Consider the following 19,751-nt stretch of genomic DNA (forward strand, 5'->3'; position numbering starts at 1 on the left):
CGGACAAGACGAAAAGGACCCCTCTTCCAGCAGAAAGTCACGCAGCAAACATACATATATGTATGCACCGAAGACTCCTCGGCAATGGGTGACCCGCCACCCGCTGGAAATCGTTCAACTTAATTTATGCTTTGAGTGGAAAAACTGGAGAATGAGCTTGTCTTTTTTACAGTACGTAAAACGAAGGTCGACTAACGAAAACGTCCTTTGAAAACAGACCATTTGTATTTTTTTATCTTGTGGTTTTTAAAGTTTCAAGCTTATTATGTTAAATTTATTTTAAAGACAGTGCAAACAACTACTATCATAACCCCTGAAGGCTTGGTTTTCCGTTGGCCTATAAAACTCCGGTTCTTGGGAAATTGTCGAACCAAAAAAATAGAATTTAAATCAGAAACTATTAAGCAATTTTAATTTGTGGGCATTTTTATAGATATTTGCAGGAAATGACCACCGGCTAAATAGTTAAATGAAAAACCGCACATAATCCTTGACATAAGAATCTTGCACTCGGCTGCCTGGAGTGCTAATCTTTCTTAATCTTAATTCTTACTTTCTAACTTTTATACTACGGCCGAAATCACAGCGTTCAATAACTGGAAACCATATTCAAATGCATTTCTAACGACATTCGTACATATATCAAATCTATAGACGGAGGGTTAATGGCTATTAATATGTTTTCCCGCCAAGCTAGAGGGGTTTTCCAAAAGAACTCGAATAGAAAAAAATCTATCTCGTTACTTTAGATTGGTGTATCATTGCAGAGCACAGTAATAAAAAACCTACGAATCCGAAAATTCTTGTTCTATTCACATCTAAAAAATACTATTGTACCGATGCTATAAGCATTGGACTTATTTTATACTATATAATTTTATAGACTGTTGCAATAAAGTTGCGGACCTTTAAAACGGAAATTGTATCATTTGTATATAAAAAAAAAAAAAACTTAATACGATCCTGCCAGGAGTCGAACCTGGAATCTTCTGATCCGTAGTCAGACGCGTTATCCATTGCGCCACAGGACCACTTGGAAGCGGCCGCGAGACATGTCGGCAAGACCTTCTAGTTTATTATGCCTGATCTTAACAGAGCTACAGCGTTCTTAAATTAACTTTAGTGAATGAGAGTGACTTCTCCACAGAAGATGGATTTTTTCTAAAAAAGTTGAATATGATTTCAAATTATGGATTAAAGGGAAAAGCATGGTGAACGACGTCAATGCAAAATACATATGATAATACAAATAATACAATACAATATCAAGGCATACTTATCATATTTGAAATTTGATTGGACAAGGCGCTCAAGCAGGGCAATCTTTAATCTTGTATTATTGAGCTTCAAATACTTGTATCGATTTGGATTTTTATACAAGAGCGTATTACTGTACTAACACGATTACCTTCCACCTGACAAGGAATGACCTTCTTTGTAATGCGAACTCACTGTCTGTCCATTGTGCAGCATTGTGGCGAATGCAAATGCTATTCTGAATGAGACGCCATTCGAAGAATTCATATTAAGCATACGCCCCGCAGAACGCCACACTTACCACAAGGCAGCAAGCAGTTTTTGATTCTATGTCATTTTCCCCCAAGTTGAAAAGGAATAAAGGAGTGGAGGAAGTGCAGCGATCTGTGTTTGCACATTTCGTTGCTGTTCAATCCCAGCGGGAGTCGTAAACACTTGGCAAACACACAAACACACAGAGCGACGCCGAAAGGAAATGTGCATCGAGATTGCGTGGGGAAAAGTTGGACGAGGGTTCCGCTTTGGCAATTGGCAATCCTTGACCCGTCATAACGTCTCTTTTCTCCCTCGGATTTCCCCCACTGACAGCTGAGTTAAATGAGATATGCTTTTTACATTTTTTCGATAAATTTCCAGCACATGCATTGGATCGAAGGCTTTTGGGGTGGGATGAAATTATTAGCCAGCGCGAACCTTAACATACAAATAGCCAGCGGATTTGCGCAGCGCTTAAAATTGAGATTTACTGGGGCAATATTTATGGCATAACGCAAGCTAGCGCGAGCTGAACCAATTTGGGGAAAGTACTTACTTATGCCAAGACTCAGCTGCTTATCTAGTGACATTGATGAATGCCCGGGCAATTAGTGCATTGGCTATATAAGGGAAGCTTCCCTCTCAACTTGCCATACAAATCAACATGCGTTCCCTATTCCTGGTCTGTTTGGTCTTCGGCTCCGCTTGGTCCCTGCCAGAATCGGACCTCTCACCCACATCCCCAGCTCCCGGGAACGACACCGCCGATGAGCCCCAGCTGCCCGCCTTCTCGCCATTTAGTCTGCGAGATGGCAGGTTCGCCATAGGCGCCTTCGCCCAAGTGAACTGGTTCCAGGCCCAGGCCACCTGTGCCGCCTATGGGTACACGCTCGTAAGCATTACATCCGAGCAGGATCAGCGCAGTCTGCGCAACTTCCTCTTCACCTACGCCCGGAACCAGCAGGAACTGCTGACCAATCCGCTCTGGACCTCGGGCACCGACCTGGCCAGTGACAACAACTGGGTGTGGTTCAGCAAAGGGCGCGTCGTCAACTACCGCAACTTCCAGAACGGACTACCGGGCTACTCCAGCGATAATCGCCACTGCCTTGGCATCAACGGAATCAACGGACTCTGGGTGAACGAGGATTGCTCAGAACTGCGCTACTTCGTTTGCGAGAAGCGTTGCCAGTTCGATGACGACGTAAACTAACCTAATTTGACGAAGTGAGTCGAAAAAAGAGGGCGGTTGTTAAATAAAATATCAGCCGAATATGTGCAATTCAAAATGCGAATGAGTTTTCAATTTCCAGCAAGGCAAAATTAAAGCCAGGTTTTTGTCAATTTGTCAATGAGCTCTTAATCCTTGGGGTTCTTAAGCCCTTTGCTCGTATATATGCACATCTACTTAGTTTTAAATGCGTGGGGCCATCATTTGTTAGATATTTATGTAGAGTCTTCATCAGGTATTATTCCGACCTATTAATGGTTTGTTAAAAGCTCAAAAACTTGAGAATTGCATATGTGCGCCTTTCTTTTTTTCACAGTTGATCCCAAATCGCCTACTTTACTTTTTACTTTATGTCCAGAAGCTATAGTTTATCCCTAGTTCACTAAAGAGAAATCCATATCTGTGTATTTAGGCGTAAATTACTTTATCAAGTTATTGAAATAACGAATTTGTTTTTTACTAAGGAAATAACGGAAAGCGAACAAAAAAAATCCAGAGAACGATATAGTCGCAAATCCGCAGCTAAATGGAATATTAGGGAGATTAGGGTATGCAAATTAGATGCTCAGGACTCTCTGACGTTATTAACACTGGCACGTCTTAAAACCTAGGGATATGTGGTGTAAGTGTTAGAGGGACAGAAATGTTTTTGGCATATCATTAGGAATTTTTAACAAAATAGATAGTTTGTAATGGTTAGTTTTTAGTTTGAATATATTATATCATATAAACAGTTGTAAGATTTTTCTACAAAAAATATACATCTATACTTGAAACTGGGCAGACTTCGCCTTCAACCCTATTTTTGACAAACATGTTTTATGTTTAATAATGAATGGTATCTAATTTGCAAAATCACTTTGTATGTATGTATAATACTTAGACAAACCCAAAGCTAAAACACTTAAATATTTCTTGATAGAAACGCTTTGGCAAAAAGGTGCCTATCCATTTGGGCTTGTTGATTGCATCGATAAATTTCCTTTGTGTTCTATTCATATTGCTTTGGATATTCTTTTATATATTTGCAGATTGAAATAACAATTTTAAATATATACTCTCTTGTCCTGCCCTGAATAATTTAGCTGACAAACATTTTCGCAAATGAAATTGTGTTTCCGTTGGCAGGGTTCACTATGCCAGAGATTGTCCGTTCCCAAGACAAGGCAGGCGTCTTGACCTGTTCGATCAGACTTGGGCTCTCTCCTGCTCCATTGTGCGTAGGTCACGGGAATGCCTGTGCTCATCCAGGTCCAGAAATAGCTCCGATCGACCAGGTTTGTGGCGCCCAACCAAAAGGTTCTGTTTCCAAATATCCGTTCTATATAAAGGTCAAACAGGGAGTAGTTTCACTTTTCTGTACCAAGCTTACCTTTCCTGTTGACGTAGTGAAGCATTAGCTGATGCTGCTCCTCATTTCTGACGGTAGCTAGGACTGCTCCAACTCTATTGCATATATAGTTAGCTTCAAGCCAGCTTACCTTAAAAAGGGAAATCATTACTAAGCCAGAAGGTCATAAGTAGTTACCACAGCTCACTTCAGCAAAACCCGCCACTGAAAAATATGCATTGCACTGAAGAAGCGGATTGCACTTTTGATGAAAAGTCAAATCGGTATTGTTGATGTTGCTGGTTGCTATTACCAAGAAAGGTAAGCTACAGATAGTAAACAGTATGGCAACCATGCTGAATATAACTCGTTCAGAAGTAATTGCATTTATATGGCCATGTCTAAACCACATCCCATCAAAATTAGCTTAAAAAGCCATTAGGACAAATGAAACCCAACAAACATTAAGCTGACACGTTATTTCTAGGAAAATATAAAATTTTTATTAAATAGAAAAAAGTGTAAACAATTGTACAAACTTGTCCCAAATGCGTATAAGCGCTAGGTAGCCAAGCCGTCCTTGCTGCGGCGGCCATTCTTATCAGGTAATAGTTTTTAAATATTTACTTATGGTTTCTTTTGCTATACAAAATGTTATTAAATCTAAATTATTTTTAATGAAAACTGATATGGGAATCCCAAAGTCTGACTCAAATAGCATACATGTAACTAGAGGTATGTTAATGTGTAGTTGGTATTTTAAGTTCTCTGAGCTCTTATCGATGAAATGCTCGTGTTGTGTCATTAAATTGCGGGCAAGTATAAAAAAAGTGACTGAAATAGCTGTGATTTGTTCAAAAGGCCTAACTTAAATATGGTTGACAAGAAAGTTTGCTCTGTGTCGTCAAGTCCCTCTATACCTCGATTGTAGTTGCAGTAGGTACAAAAAACTAAACAATCAAAATTCTTTTATATGTTCTACAGGCGATATTAACACATTTTTGAGTTGTCAAAATAGGACATTTAAGCTTCAACTTATTTGGTTCGTAAAATAAAATCGACTGATTAACGGGGTAGTTAAAATACTTGTAGCTTGAGAATCCATACCGATTTTAATCATTCATTTAAAGGGTTTGTAATGCTCTTTACTTTGCTAGTAATTTGTTTAAAGGCTGTCCCACAGAACACTCTATAAATATAAGGAATTTTCCAGTCACATTTCAACTTTCGCACATTTCACTCAATGGTAGTAGTCGCCATACTGGTAAGTGGGCGGATACTTCGAAGACTTCCCGTTCGGCTGGTAAAGATTATGGTGCGAGGAGGAGCGGTAGGCGTAGCTGGTCAAGGCAGTCTCTGGGCGGTTGTGGGCAGGCGAGTGAGCGCGTCGCGCCCTCCGCTCCTCGATGTTTGCCGGCCATCGCTGGTGTCGGCTGGTCGAATCCTCTGAGGATCGTCGTCGGTGATACCGCTTAGCTGAAGGAGCGGATCCAGCGACTGGCATAGCCATTATCTGTTGATGACGGTAGCTGCTGTCGTCCCCACTTTCCGCACTGAAGGGCTCTCCCCGTCGTCGAAATCGCTCCTCAACGGAGGAGTTGGGTGTTCCATGCAGATCGATAACGTCGCCGTGCGAGTTACGTCGCGCCCTCTGCATGTCGATCTCCACATCCTGGCGGTAGTTTTCAAACGGACTTCTCCGCTGCCGCTGACGCTGCTGCTGCTCGTGGGAATCCAAACGCTGGCGCCACTCGGTCGCCGAAACCTGCTTGCCGTACAGATCGGGTTGGGCCTGAAACTGTGCTGCTCCTTGTCCATAAATGTTCTGGTAGGAGGAGCGACGCCAGCCGTCGTCGTACCTCCGCGTCGGAGACTCACGTACCACAACCTCCTCCTCTGTAGCGGCTGCCTGCTGCCGGTGCTGCGATCGGCTTGAGCTGCTCTCCGACGAGTCCTCACCAGAGGTGCCCAGCCCTAGATCCTTCTCGTCCACACCGTAGGCCTTGTACGGGGCCCCCAGGAAGCCTTTCGAGCCATATGGGCCGTTGATGCCAATGCTAGGGTATTGCATGTAATACGACTGTGAAAAGGGCTTTTCCAGCTGACGGTCGTCCAGGCCGTCGTCTACCTCTGCGTCGCTACCATCGTCCTTTCCCGTCCAGGTAAGACAAGATCCGGGACCGAAGAGCGAGAGTAACACAGGCAGCAGGAAAAGGCCGTGCATGGCGCCGAAGAAAATCACCAAAAACACCATCTTGAAGAAGACCAGGAAGATGTAGCTCTGGGCCAGCAGAAGGGCCACAATGCCCAGAATGGTTGAGCTGGAGCCCTGGATAATTGGCAGACCCAGGGAGTGCAGCGCTTCTCGGACTCGTGCCTTGGGACTGCGTTTTTTCGAGGACATGTATGTGTAGCAGATGTGAGCGGTGAAGTCCACTGAGAAGCCAATACACATGATCAAGTTAATCATCGAAATGGAGTCCAGGTTAACGTCCCACAAGGCCATATATCCTGCAACGCCCAGCTCTATTGAGATGACCGAGAAGGCCACCCACAAGGAGCAAAGTATATTAGGGATAAAAACAAAGGAGATGATCATCATGATGATGGCTCCGATCACCATTGCCTGGAGTGAAACCGGTCTCACCAGTTCGAACTGATCAAAGAACACGAAATATGGATGGAATATCGAGGCATTCAGCGGAGAGTCCTTGCAGATCTTTCGCAGATCCCGAACCATCTCTTTTTCGTGATTGGTATCTGTGATGTTGACCGCTTGAATGAGAAACCGCGAGGCAATAATTTGGGTTTCATCCTCGTTGAAGCGCACATCCAGGGAGAAGGGGTTACCAGGGAACAGCCAGTGCTCCTTCACGGCGTCAATGAATGTTTGCTCGTCGTCTACCGTAACATTAAGGAGCTCATTGTTGCGCTCCAAGAATGAGAGGAACGAGCGTAGCCAGGACTCTGTGTAGCGCCTAGAGGTTACGTACGAGGTATGTTCGAGGGTGCTGGTCAGGTTCTCAACTTGCTCCTGCACTAGAGGATCCGAGTAGTTTAGCGGGCCAGCAATAATTACCTGTCATATTTGGAAAATAAAAACGAAAACATTAATAAAAATCTATTTCTTATTTGCCCTGTTACAACACCCACCTGCATTCTGTATGGGAACTCGCGATAGTAGTCGTCCTCGCGATCAAAGAACTCCACCGAGTAGGAGTCTTCTCGGGAGAGCTTTCGTCGTTCGAGACCCTCCTTTATTTGGGTGATTCCGTAGCAGGCGCCAACTAAATAGCTTGCAAAGGCCAGGATGATGATCGCCTTGCACCACTTGTTGTTGATTACTGCAGCCATCTTGTCCTTGAAGAACGCCATCAGCATGTGGTCCTTGTTGTCGATGGGATTGTCGGGATCGTTAGCGTCTATGCCACCAGCCATGATCGCTTTGTAGAGGAAGTTGCGCTTTTCTGCGGAGCCAAGCAAAATGATAGAATGAAGAGTTGTGAGACTAGTTCCCATTGGCCTCAATTGTCGCCAGCACTGCTCAGACAGTGGCTTTTCTAGTTGTTTCTGTCTCATGATCAAGTTCATGTTGCAGCTGTTGGTGCTAAGACATCTAAAATAAGATTACTTCGATCCGGTTGTGGTATTAACCAGACCTTGCAGCACATACACTTCAAAAACAGCTTAGAGTGGGGCAAACAATTTAATCTTTATAATGTCATTAGTGACCAGTTCCGCCCCAATTATGTAATTTAGCAATTACAAACATATTTCTTAAATATTTTCAAACAATGATGGGCTGAGAAAAAAGTTGAGTCTGAGACCAAATTATGCAACCTGCTCTACACAATCAAACAGAATGATCTTAATAATTAACATTACTTTTTATGAAGAAAATTTAAAATGCATGATAACAAAGCTCAGTCACCACAGCAACGTGCTTGCAAAACAACAATAGGTACAATCACAATGACAGCAGTTTACTCACCTTTGATTGCAACAGACATTGGCTGGACACGGCAGCCGAAAATGGAATGCAAATTCTTTCGCTCCCTGTAGCCCGAAATGGCCATGCAGGCGGCGAAGAAAGTGATGTGCCACAGGAACGTGAAGCAAACGGCGAACACCGAGTACGTGCAGAAGATCCTGACCGATCGGAAGGGGCTAATAATGCCGATCAGGAACGAAATGAAGTCGGTCACCGAGGTGATGGTGATCGACACAGCCGCCTCGGACATCATAAGACCCATTCGCTCCGCGACCGGCATTTTGGCCTTGGTGCGCCGCCAACCCGCCAGCATTACAAAAGTGTCGTCGATGCCAATGCCTGTGAAATGGATTAACAAGTAGTCAAGAAAGTCGTTCGCAAACTGTATCTTTTATCTAACGAACCGATCATCAGGAAGGGAGCAGCGAGATTGATGCCAATGAACTCGTTGCCGCAGTACATAGCCAGGCCAAAAGCGGCCAGGGTGGCCATAATGGCCGAGACGTTGCCCATGAGCCCCAGGAAGGGTTTCGAGCGAACTGAATCACCCATCATGCAGGTGATGATGCTGGAAATTCCGATGTAATAATGCTATAAGATAATTCTGTAAGCCACATTTGCAGGCACTTACCTAAACAGACCCATCAGCAGAAACGTTGAGCTGAAATAGGGCACCACAGTCTTCGTGTTCTTCTCGAGCTCGTGGTCCAACGTACGGGAGGCGAAATATGAGACCGAGATGTGCTTGAACTGTCCCGAATTCTCTGCGTTGCCAACCACCCGCAGGAAAGTCTCCTCCCACTCGGCACCCCTAATAAGACCGCATTAGTGTTTGTTCCGAATAAATCTGTAGGTTATCTTGGTACTCACTTGGCATCCTGCCTTTTGGTGTCTGCGGTGACGAAATACACCAACTGAATGGCCGGAACACTGATCACATAATTGTCCTCGGTCAGCTTGGTGCCGCCAAAAAAGACAGGAAACAAGTGGGCATCCCACGTGACTGGATTAAACATGAAAGGAAATGTCAAATTCAGTTGACCCGCTTCAATCTGAAACCAGGGAATCCAAAAAATATGAAGTTTTAAAATGTTTTTCTGAATCGAAATACAATAAATATCAAATATTAAGCTTAATTCGTAGTTTATCGATTAGAATTTATCGATTTACTTACATCATCCATCAGCGCATCCAAATTGAGGATATCGTTCTCAAAGCACTCGTTCTCCCAACGGGCACAGTTGTCCTTGTACGTATAGGTATCACCATCATAGGTGGTTGTAGCATTTTGGATGATGTTGTCCAGCTGCCGCAGCTCCTGGAACACCTCGCGGCGGATCATATTTTCGTCGCCATCCTTCGTTATCACAATGACTCGCCCGAAGCGACCTAGAAAGGCACATAGATCCTACATTAGCTACGGTGACCATGACTAAATCTCCAGACAACAGCTGGCAAACCATTGGTTACTTTTTGGACAGAGGCTTGAAGGCTAATGTGCTTGCTGCTGTTACCCACACGCCACTACGTGACAATAATTTGAATTGAATATCTTTGGATTATTTTGCGTATTTCATTCGTGTTTCTGTTTGCCCGTTGATCTCACTTCCACTTGATATTGCCCGATTATCACAATCGATATTTGTATTTAATGCGCCACAACAAAGGCAGCCCCGCGTACTTGCGTCACAATATTGTTAGAAAATGCATATTAGGTACATCAAACAAACTACCTTAAAGAATTGGAAAACTTGCCGGTCTTCACGAACGCACGTAGTAGTTAATTCATATATATAAATTAAAATTTCAGGTTAAAGCAACTTTCTATCGGTCAAATAAAATAACTATCAATAAATGTAAGCTAACTTAAAATAAAGTCGAACGTAAATAAAGGGTATCAAAAATTGGATTCCTGGCCTTAAAACAATTTGTGAATGAACTTGAAGCTGTTAAAACATTATATGCCATCAGAAAGCCAATCACGTTGTACAGTGATTCTTTGTTACGAATGACTTAAAAAATTAAACAATTGCAACCCCCATTGCATCCCAGATAAAAGAGGAGCTTTTATAATTTACGAAAATAATTGAGGAAACAAGTGTGTAAAAAGTTCGAAAAGATCCACGTCATTGAAATGATTATCGCGAAAACTTACAGGGTTGCATACCAAACGATGAAAAGAAAGTTTAGAAGAATGAGCAGCGAGGGTCCTCTCGACGTACGTACATATGTACATATGTACGTACATACGGACAGGCGGACGGACAAACAGTCCCAGATCCTGATCAAGAATATATGTATGTATATATATATATATATATATATATATATATATATATATATACATATATGGTCGGAAACGCTTCCTTCATGTTGATTCATACTGTTCAACGAATCTCGTATACCCGTTTACTCTATAACTATTTTTAACTATATTGGTGCCGAAATCAGTTGGTGGTGCTGAAACCCCAAGAGGAGAACGGCTCTAAATTCGAATAGATAACTAGACCATAAAAATACCTCGTTGCAGAAGAGCAGATTGATTATTACAGTGGAAATACACATACGGAAATCTTTTTCTTCCGGCAACTGGATCCCCCAAAAAGTGAAACAAAGGAAGTTACGTTTTGCTCGATATTTATCGGATACATCAGTCTTCACATCAGCAGTAAAGCGAGCAATTTAATAATTTTGTTTAATTCAAATTTTTCCTCTGTTGCGCTCCATAAACAAATTTCCAAAAGACAGGGGAAAGTTGCAGCTGGCGCGCCTCTTGTGGCACATTTGGCCAAAGTGCAATCGAAGCGGCGCACTAAGCTTTGTGGCTAACTGGTCGTAACCGACTAAATGCGGTCTATATGATTCCGTTGAGCACCAACAGCAAGCGCGTGCATGTGTATCTACGCACAGGTCGCTTGTGGCCTCCACACTCCACTCGACGGGTTTTTGTATCTTTGCTGCCTATTGGCAGACGAATGTCCAAACAAAGTTCAATGATGCGCCGAATGGGAGCGCGCAACTCAAAGAGATATACACATGTAGATACCATTTATAACAGTTTTCCACACTGGCGTTCTCGACCAGATCCGCAGATCTGCATGCGTTTCCATCCGATAACTTCTCAGTGCGCATCGAGAGCATTCTTGCGGAATGAGGCTAATGTTATTGAAATAACAATTGCAAGTGCTCTTTTGGAGAAGCTTACTTCTAGATTTTTTCTTGCAACTTTAAAAATCCAACTTTATTTGATTTCGTGGCTATTTTTCCCAAGAGCACACATTTTCCCCATATTCACGCTAAGCAATGTCCGAATTGCCAAATTTTTTGCAACAAGCAATTAAAAGCGGCTTACAAATTTATATTGCGACGCCTAGATTATGCAAATGTTTTGGGTTAGGTAAAGATGCTACTGCACCTATTCAAATCACAATTAGCATTTCTAAAAACAAAGTCCGCGCATTCTGTGCACATCTCGACTTTCAACTGAGTACAGCCCCACAAAAAATCAAAACTAAACTAAATGCTGCTTTAGACTAGCATAAAAAGAATAGCGTTATAAGATCGCTCTGTTACTTAAGAAATAAGTCTGAAAAATAGGGTTCTTCCAAAATTTTTTGGGCATTCCTAAGTTTGTATGCTGCTCCTATGGTTTGACGACGGTATGTTATTTGGTAATTATGCGGTACTCTGCTAGATTTAGCTTTTGACATTGTTGTAGTTGCAATTATTGCTAATGTTTTGACTGCTCGTAGTATTGTTGAATTGCGGTGGTGTTTAAGTTTTGCCCAATAATCCATTTAGCGAAGTTAATAGCCTGTAAAACGGAGCCGAGTTCAAGACCTCAATAAAGCTAAGATATTATGTCTCCATCTCAACCCCGTGCTGAAATTATTTATTGCACATTTGAGTTAAATGTCAGTGCAGGCGGAACAAAGGTACACAGCTAAACCTTAGAAAGCCGTAACACAGCCTTATTCGACAGGGTGAAAAGTTTGTAAGCATTTAATGGTTCGACGTGCGTTGAAGATAGTTTTACTTGGCCGATGGTTGCCACAGTAGTCACGAAGTCCTCGCTTTTGCCATCACTTACCGGGCCTCGTAATGCGTCCGACGTTAAAGCGGTGCGTGTAATTCACTTTGAAGTATTGCTCAACGATGGCACGCTCAGTCTTTCCCTCCCCCGCTATCGGCGAGAATAAATACTCGGGATCAATTTGATACTTCAGCTGCTGGTAACTGTAAAGTTCATATCGAAGTTTAGCTATATCATCGGTCCACTTTCACCGGTTCACTTACCCAGTCATGCAGAGCAGCGTCAGCAGCACAGGAATGATAATAAAATATCCAGGATGTTTGGCTATGCATATTCCCAGATGGTAAAACGATTTATTGAGTGTCTTATCGACACACGAAATACCACACGGCATCTGAAAAGACAAATGAACAAAATGGATTGGGTCAGACTTGAGTTATAAAATCGTTAAAGATCGCATTGCCCAATATCATATACAAAATTCTGAAATCGCGTGCATGCCTAGCGAAGGTGAAAAGACAAATTGCAAAATCAAGATGGAAGTCTCTATTATATTTTTAGTATGACCAAGTGTATCTATATGTATACATATGTACATATGTATCCCCAGAAAAGTGGAGCAGTAAAATAACTTTAAAATACTACATTCGACCTGAAAAATAATATCTTATTATATCTTGCCTTTTTTATCAGTTTATAATTCTTAGATTAACTATAATTGTTAAGTTGGATATTTCCATGTTTTTTTTTAAATTAAAAGCTTTGAGTTTACTAAATTTTTTGCAATGTAATAACAGACAGACAAGTGTGCCGCGTGTTCGTTGCCGTGTCTATTTGGCTTTGTTCATCGACACCTTCAACTTAAACTTTAGACACGCATTGTTTTTGGTTGCCTTACTTCGCTGCTGTTTGCCTAAACGAATCTCAGCAAATGCCCTTGTTCATCTGACGCACTAAACCACAAAACAAAAATACAAAAACAAAATGACAAGGGACCCCAATAATGTTCATTAACGCGCTTAAAGAACTCAAGTACGCAACAATAACGTTTTGAAGCAATAACAATATATTAAAATTAAAACTAAATGGATGGATAAAAAAAGTGTTTGTCGCCCCCGGGTGGACTCGAACCACCAACCTTTCGGTTAACAGCCGAACGCGCTAACCAATTGCGCCACGGAGGCCATGTAAGTCCAAAAAAAAAATTTCTCGATTTCAAAACACAAACAAAAACAAGGAACAAATCAAATTGGAAAATAAATAAATTCTAATAAGAACTGCTAAGCAGCTTAATTCACAACAGCAACGGCGTCATTTGTACGGTCAATACACTAAAACATGTGCGCACAGTCTGACAGCTGCCTCCGTGGCGCAATTGGTTAGCGCGTTCGGCTGTTAACCGAAAGGTTGGTGGTTCGAGTCCACCCGGGGGCGCAGCTTCGTATTATTTTTTTATTCGTAATAAGAGGTTTCTTGTTTTTAATACTTCTATATGCAAATGTCGGATTACTTATAGGGTACGAGTATATCACGCCAAACTATTAGTAACTCCCCGAAAATGTATTTTTTTCTCAATTTAAGAATATTTCATATTTATCTTTAGAATATATTTTTGAAAAGTAAAAGCCTAATATTTCATGAATTTATGGTTAATTTTTATTAGTGTAGACATTAACAACGTGTAGAAACGAATGAGTATTGTACTCTTGCCACCAAATGGACGAATGACAGTAACATATAAAACCATTAGTACTCATAGAATCCGAAAAGTATCAGAAGAAGCTGAGACATAACCAAGCACAGGCATTTGCTCTTGAATTGCCTTTATGTCTTATCGTTGTGCTCGAACTGTTATTTACTTTGCTTGTTGCACGCTAAGCAGCAGACCGAAAACTTCGATTTTTTAAGCAGCCAACACGTAAAGTTTTAGAACAGTTTACTTTCCATTTTTCAGACTGGGGTTCAACGACAACTGACGCTGCACTTTTACCACATTGTAACAATCTTGCTCGCCTTTTCGTACGGTAAACACCGGGATTACAACATGGCCAAGCAATGGCAGCTCAGCCTGCGCCTAAGTCGAGCTCTTCGCTCGCCAAATTGAGTCACGCAGCTGCCTCAAGGTTATAGCGCTGACTGGGCGTCCAGCATTGACTCCAACGCCGACTTCAGGCAGCTGGCCCTCCGTTGACATAACGGTTCATTATGTCAAAATGATTTAATAAACCGCCCGGCCAACCGCCAGCCTCTCAGCGCGCGTAGGTTTTCTGGGCTCAGTCGGTATTGGTGCATCAATATTTGCGTTTGGATACCAGAGAAAACGCTTTTTGGTGTTAATTGGTTCGGAATAAGTCGGAAACGTAGCATGCAGTATAAACTGATTTTGGGCGAGTTTCCTTTCGTCTCTTTTAACACAATATCTCCACATAATGCCCCATCGAACTCCGAAGCCGTTATGCAAAAGTTAAATATAAATGTGTACAAAATGAGTAAGCTCGCATAACCAATAGCTTCAAAATTCATTAATGATCTTTACAAATGCATGTCGCAAGTTCGGGTTGACTGGATCGCCCGAAATCAAATCACCGGCGCATTAGTTTTCATAATCGTATGAGCCGTCGTTTTCCTTATTATTAAAGTCAGTTGCGAGCTTGTTGTTGGCATTATATGTGGTCAAAAAAGTATGATTTCTTCCTCTAGTTGTTGTCTATTCACAGCGATTTCAGAGGCACCATTTTGAAGCTGGTAACAGAGCGAAAATGTAAAACTAAATATTCAAACACCATCTAGGTCTAAGTTTAGCATACGTGCCAAAAACATCCGATTTGTGCCGAGCACTTCCCTCCCAGAAAGTTATATGCCATCTGAAAGAGTGTTTTTTTTTGTTGGCTTCGGCTTTTACATAATTTGTAGGTCAATCGGATTCTTTGCTTTTGCCAACCTAATTTTTGTGTGTGGATATAGTTTTATTAATACCCGACAAAAGGCGAATGTTTGGCATGAGATTGGAATGCGCTTCAAAAAGCTTTTACGTTTTGGCCCGAGAAAGTTGATGACCAAAATGAGTTTGTCTCTGCAGTCTTTTGTTTTGTTGTTTTTACTTTCTGTGCCGAACCATTTGACGTTTTATTAGCTCTTTTGGCTTCCTTACTGTTCATTTTGTTTGTATCTGTCGCATTTCTAAAACTGATGGCGTTTTAAAGAACTCTAGACCATTTTCGGGTCAAGTAGACGGGATGGTTCCTTTCTCTCTATATCTACTGTTATCTTTTTCGCCCTTAAGTTTCGTTCTCAAGCAACTGGCATTTTTGCCAGTTTTCCGACACATTTTCATCACCGCGCTGGTTGATGACTACACTGTTTGATGGCAGGCTTACATAATTCCCGGTTTTGTCCAGCCCGTTTAAGTGTTTGTTGTGTCGGTCGTCGCTTTGCTGAAACAATTTATATAATGCATATTTACAGGCAGAAAAAGAAGAAACAGGTGGAGGCAATAACGAGCAGCGCAAAAATTGATTGCGAGCAAAACGCATGCCAGCTTTTGGTGAGTTTTTCTTTCTGACCAAGTCAACAACTTTCACTTTTGCGATTTTCGGCTGCTCAAAGCATAAATGCCGAATAATTACAAAATTAATTTTAATTAATATTTAAATATATCTTGCTGTTGGCTTTCGGTTTCGAAATGATTTCTTGTTAAAATGTATTTGTCTGTGGTGGGTTTTGCCAAACATTAATTTAGGTCAAGTCATTGAAGTAGAACACAGCAGCGATTGATGACCTTAGCGCGTGGGAGGGACATATCGTCAAAAATATTTATGTGTATGTAATTACGGTGCTAACTCGGCTTAAGCCGATTCACATATAACTTATACATATATCACCAAACCGTGTGTTTTGGCCACAATTTGTCAGCTTAAAAAAGGTCGCTTACAATTGAAATTGGTTGCCACACAACGGTTCGCAATGAATTTTAATTAGTTTACTCCGTGGCGAAACATTTAGCATTGAAAGCCTCAACAGTATTCGACTGCTTATTCGATGAAGGTGCGGAGGAAGAGGGCCTACCAGGTGGTGGGGCATACCAGGTTCTGCCTTGAGGCAGAAGCCAAGATAAAAATTCACTTTCTACTTTTTCTGCGCCTCTCGACTGGCTGACTAACCGAACCGAGTGGATGGCCAGAGCGGGACGGGTTGGTGGGCTTGCGCCCAGCCTGCAACTGGGTCACACTGGCACATAAAAGTCTTGGCTTAAACACACAGTCACAGGCACGGACTCTCGAATTGAATTCAGCTTTTTGATTTGTTTGCTTTGCATTAATTATCCATTTACCTGGTGAGCTGATAAAGAAAACGATTTGATGTCGGATTTTTTGTGACTTCTTTGAGTCTCAGATCTCTAGGTCAGTGGAGCAATGGAGCCCGAAGTACCTGAGTTTCCTTTAGTTCATTAGATTTGTTTTTAAAAGCCATGCAAGCAATATCATGATTTGTTCAAATTTAATTGGCTAAGACAGTCAATGAATACAGGTCGTAGTGAAAAATGGTAAAAATAGTACGGATGTGTTTATATGTATTTCAATATCTATTTCGTTATCATTAGTAGAACAGGTAAGAAATAATAGTATTTTGCACATTCAAGAATTGCTTTGCACGGATCCCTGCTTAATCCAACTATTAAATACATTGCAAGCTAGAGCAACCATATTCTAAAGTATTTTCTTAAAGCGTCTCGCCTTTGATGTCATTAATTGAGCAAAGAGATGTCGTTCGCTTTCCCGTTCACTTTTACTAGTCTGGACTTACTTTCCTTGGAAATTAGTTAATTATGACTGAGTTTTTCCGGCCATCAACAGCGAGTTGATGCATCAACCAATTGACACACTGGCGACGTCAAAGGCACTCAAATGCGAGCGACAAAAAAATGGAAAACCCACTCTCTGAGAAGAAATGGCGGCGAAGACAATGAGAGAGAAAAAGAAAGTGCAAGGCTGATCGCATATCATATGTTCAACACATATGGATACGTATGCCAGTTGTGAACTGAAACCAAACTGAGTTTCTCAGAGAAAACCGAGACAGAGACAGCGATAACTTTTCCTTTCAAGATGCCCCGAGCCTCTTCCCTTTTCTGCCCATTTACCTATTTAACTATAATTAGCTTGCTCGGGCACTTAGCAAAATTTACAATACTTTGGGCCAAATATCAGCATGGGGCTTCTCATTTTCACAACATTCGCTTGCCGTTAATCATTTGAGCAAACACTCAATTATAGTTCGCCTGAATTTCAGCTAATTATGAGTAGCTTGTGGATTTGCTAATTGAAAACTGTGAACGACAAACAATAAAGCAATCAAACTGACATTAGTGTCCTGCTGGGCACGCAGACACGGTATTGAGCCTTTTCCCACAAATACAAAGGAAATCCTGGCAAAACCAGTTCAAACTGGCTGTCGACTACCTGCTGCTGAGTCAACGGAAAATCCATCTACCTGTAGATTTCCCGGCTCAAAGACCACCAAGTCGTGCAACTGTACACAGTAAAGAAATGCAAAGTGCCGATATCAGCATTAACCTTGAGCATAAGTGGACCCGACATCTGGAAATCGATGATGGGGATGAACCAATCAACCGGTTTACTTTTCTGGACGCGAATTTGAACTTTCATTAACTGGGCCGAAAAACTCCCTGCGTTATGTACCCAACCCAACGCCAGGTCCATCCGACAAACCGGATCACCAAAGTTCAGTTTATGTAATCACTCTTGCTTTCGCGTTGTATCCGAATACGAAAATGCAAACACCTTATGACGATATTTCCATGTATGTACATATATATATATTTGTACATTGTATTTTCTTGGCCGTTTTCCAGATTATTTTGATCGGGGATTTTCGATCCGCGCCCCACTTTCTGTTGCTCAGGTGTGTGTTACTTTAATTGTACGCTGTAATCGTAGCCGCTCTCAATTCGAGTTTCATTAATTTGCCTGTCAAAAGTTTTGAGTTTCTTTCTCGACAGCCGGATTGCAAACGAAAGAGCCAGCGAGTTGGACTTGGCCCGCAGTGGCAAATTATTGTTGCAATTGCACTTGCTGTTTGGAAAAAACGTCAATAAGATTTTATTGCTGATGCTAATAGAGACCAACGTGTACAATTTAAATTTGGTCCCAAAAGCGATTGTAATTGCTCAACGAAAAAAAGCTTAAATTGTCCATGAAGTTTTTGAGAACACCGCTTGCTTCCAGTTTGCTTCTGACACTAATGAACTGTTTTCCATCAACAAAGCGACGAGTTACTGAGCCCACTTTACTTCTATTGAAGCTCATAATGTGTGAGCACATACAATATTCGGAAAAAAACCATCTTTTGTTGCAAATTAATGTAATCACACAATGGGATAATCGCGGGCAGCTCCTTTTTAAATGAGAACCGAAAGTTAATACTACTAGATCGCATGCTATAGAGCACTTCACGTCAATGATACTGAATTAAAGGTTGAGATTTTGGGCTGTAATATATGTTTTAATTGTTTTTTAAGGAAGTTTACGAAAATAACCATAATCTCTGCGTATTTTCTCGAACTACGCACTTTCCAGAATGATAACCGAAACGTATCAGGCCTGATTTCATCCCCTGAACGCCACCACCAACCCCGAGAAAAATCTGCGCATCTATTATCTGCACTGCAACCGAAAGGAATGTTCGAGGCGTAAATATCTTCACATACCTTGTATCGCCGCAATGACTTGTGGAGTTTCTTCACTTTGTATCCAAGATTTGTGTGCGACGACAGGTGTGTTGCAGGTGTATGTGGTGTGCGGATTCCGGAGCCGTTTCAATGAGCCTACAACTTACACGCGAGCCTTTCAATTGCACTCGGCTCTGCGTGATTCTCCTTTCACAGAATTTCTTAGTGATTTATTAAAGATTGCACACTGTTTGCACTGCCTTCGGCCATAGTATTTCGAATTATTTCCCCTGGCGGGTACGGATCGATAAGAAAAGAAACGGATAAACGGATGCAGTGGCGATGGCGGAGCGACCGGCAACCGCTGACTTTGAGACCGTATCACGAACTGAGAGAATCCACTCAGACTTCGGATCTCGCTGCACAGATCGCGTCTTGCGTTGCGACTTACGTAGAGCGGTAGAGCGAATTCGAATTCAGTGACCGTTGAGACGTACCGGTGGGTCAGTGCGGCGTTATTTCCGACGTCTTTTGTCCACTGACAAATTAACTTTGATTTAAATTCTAGCTTGAATACTCTTGCTAGTCCCTGGAGAGGAGAGACACAAGTTCCGCGCACATGACCGTCTCGCACCACGTAACGGTAACGAATGAGGTCTTACGTTAGGCTCGGCGCTCTCGCCGCGCTCGGCTTACAGCTCAACTCTCACCTGTTGCAAAGCACTCGATCTCTCCGATTTTCCTTCTCAATTTCTCTCGCTCTCTCTATAATACATATATATCACGCTCTCTCAGGTGAGTGCACCGGATGGCGGGACTTTTGGGAAAATCTATGCCGCTCCTTTGCCTTGTATACCTGTTTCCATCCACCAGCGCGCCGCTGCAGTCTGAAGGTCGCATTTTCGCTCATTAATCGCCACTTTCTTCTGCGGCTGCGCAAAAGTTTTATGGAAATTAGCACCGCGA

At 42.0% G+C, this 19,751-nt stretch overlaps 3 protein-coding genes and 3 non-coding genes across 7 annotated transcripts; 2 read left to right on the forward strand and 4 right to left on the reverse strand.

Moving 5' to 3' along the window:
- Positions 1–958: 958 nt before the first annotated feature.
- Positions 959–1,031, reverse strand: Trnar-acg. The gene has a single exon. It is a non-coding gene; the product is annotated as a tRNA-Arg (tRNA).
- Positions 1,032–2,161: 1,130 nt separating this feature from the next.
- Positions 2,162–2,801, forward strand: LOC117136729 (C-type lectin 37Da). The gene has a single exon (XM_033297760.1). The coding sequence runs from the start codon at positions 2,177–2,179 to the stop codon at positions 2,723–2,725; it is 549 nt and encodes a 182-aa protein (XP_033153651.1). The 5' UTR covers positions 2,162–2,176; the 3' UTR covers positions 2,726–2,801.
- Positions 2,802–3,579: 778 nt separating this feature from the next.
- Positions 3,580–4,428, reverse strand: LOC117137119 (rheacalcin-2). The gene is made up of 3 exons (XM_033298411.1): positions 4,282–4,428; positions 4,116–4,224; positions 3,580–4,064 (listed from the first exon to the last, which is right to left on the reverse strand). Exons 1-3 carry the CDS (start codon positions 4,426–4,428, stop codon positions 3,790–3,792), a joined length of 531 nt encoding a protein of 176 aa, XP_033154302.1. The 3' UTR covers positions 3,580–3,789.
- Positions 4,429–4,553: 125 nt separating this feature from the next.
- Positions 4,554–19,435, reverse strand: LOC117136728 (patched domain-containing protein 3). Of its 2 annotated transcripts, XM_033297759.1 has the most exons (11): positions 19,237–19,435; positions 18,825–19,075; positions 12,361–12,491; positions 12,155–12,300; positions 9,239–9,453; positions 8,935–9,116; positions 8,696–8,875; positions 8,469–8,632; positions 8,065–8,403; positions 7,227–7,540; positions 4,554–7,152 (listed from the first exon to the last, which is right to left on the reverse strand). In XM_033297759.1, exons 3-11 carry the CDS (start codon positions 12,489–12,491, stop codon positions 5,314–5,316), a joined length of 3,510 nt encoding a protein of 1,169 aa, XP_033153650.1. In that variant the 5' UTR covers positions 18,825–19,075; positions 19,237–19,435; the 3' UTR covers positions 4,554–5,313. The 2 variants fall into 2 exon arrangements, with proteins under 2 accessions (XP_033153650.1, XP_033153649.1); XM_033297758.1 differs by having other exon boundaries at positions 18,825–19,435.
- Trnan-guu lies at positions 13,208–13,281 on the reverse strand. The gene has a single exon. It is a non-coding gene; the product is annotated as a tRNA-Asn (tRNA).
- On the forward strand, positions 13,458–13,531 carry Trnan-guu. Its single transcript has one exon. It is a non-coding gene; the product is annotated as a tRNA-Asn (tRNA).
- Positions 19,436–19,751: the final 316 nt, after the last annotated feature.

This window comes from Drosophila mauritiana, chromosome 2R (genome assembly GCF_004382145.1).
Source record: "Drosophila mauritiana strain mau12 chromosome 2R, ASM438214v1, whole genome shotgun sequence".
Lineage (NCBI taxonomy): Eukaryota > Metazoa > Arthropoda > Insecta > Diptera > Drosophilidae > Drosophila > Drosophila mauritiana.

Excerpts from the sequence above, each read along its gene's own strand:
- LOC117136729 (XM_033297760.1), top strand. The coding sequence starts at position 2,177 with ATGCGTTCCCTATTCCTGGTCTGTTTGGTCTTCGGCTCCGCTTGGTCC.
- LOC117137119 (XM_033298411.1), bottom strand. The coding sequence starts at position 4,428 with ATGGTTGCCATACTGTTTACTATCTGTAGCTTACCTTTCTTGGTAATA. Across the intron at positions 4,225-4,281 it reads CAGTGGCGGGTTTTGCTGAA|GTAAGCTGGCTTGAAGCTAA; the intron begins GTGAGCTGTGGT and ends TCCCTTTTTAAG. Across the intron at positions 4,065-4,115 it reads TCACTACGTCAACAGGAAAG|AACGGATATTTGGAAACAGA; the intron begins GTAAGCTTGGTA and ends ACCTTTATATAG.
- LOC117136728 (XM_033297759.1), bottom strand. The coding sequence starts at position 12,491 with ATGCCGTGTGGTATTTCGTGTGTCGATAAGACACTCAATAAATCGTTT. Across the intron at positions 12,301-12,360 it reads ACGCTGCTCTGCATGACTGG|TTACCAGCAGCTGAAGTATC; the intron begins GTAAGTGAACCG and ends TGAACTTTACAG. Across the intron at positions 8,633-8,695 it reads CTGCTGATGGGTCTGTTTAG|CATCATCACCTGCATGATGG; the intron begins GTAAGTGCCTGC and ends CGGAATTTCCAG.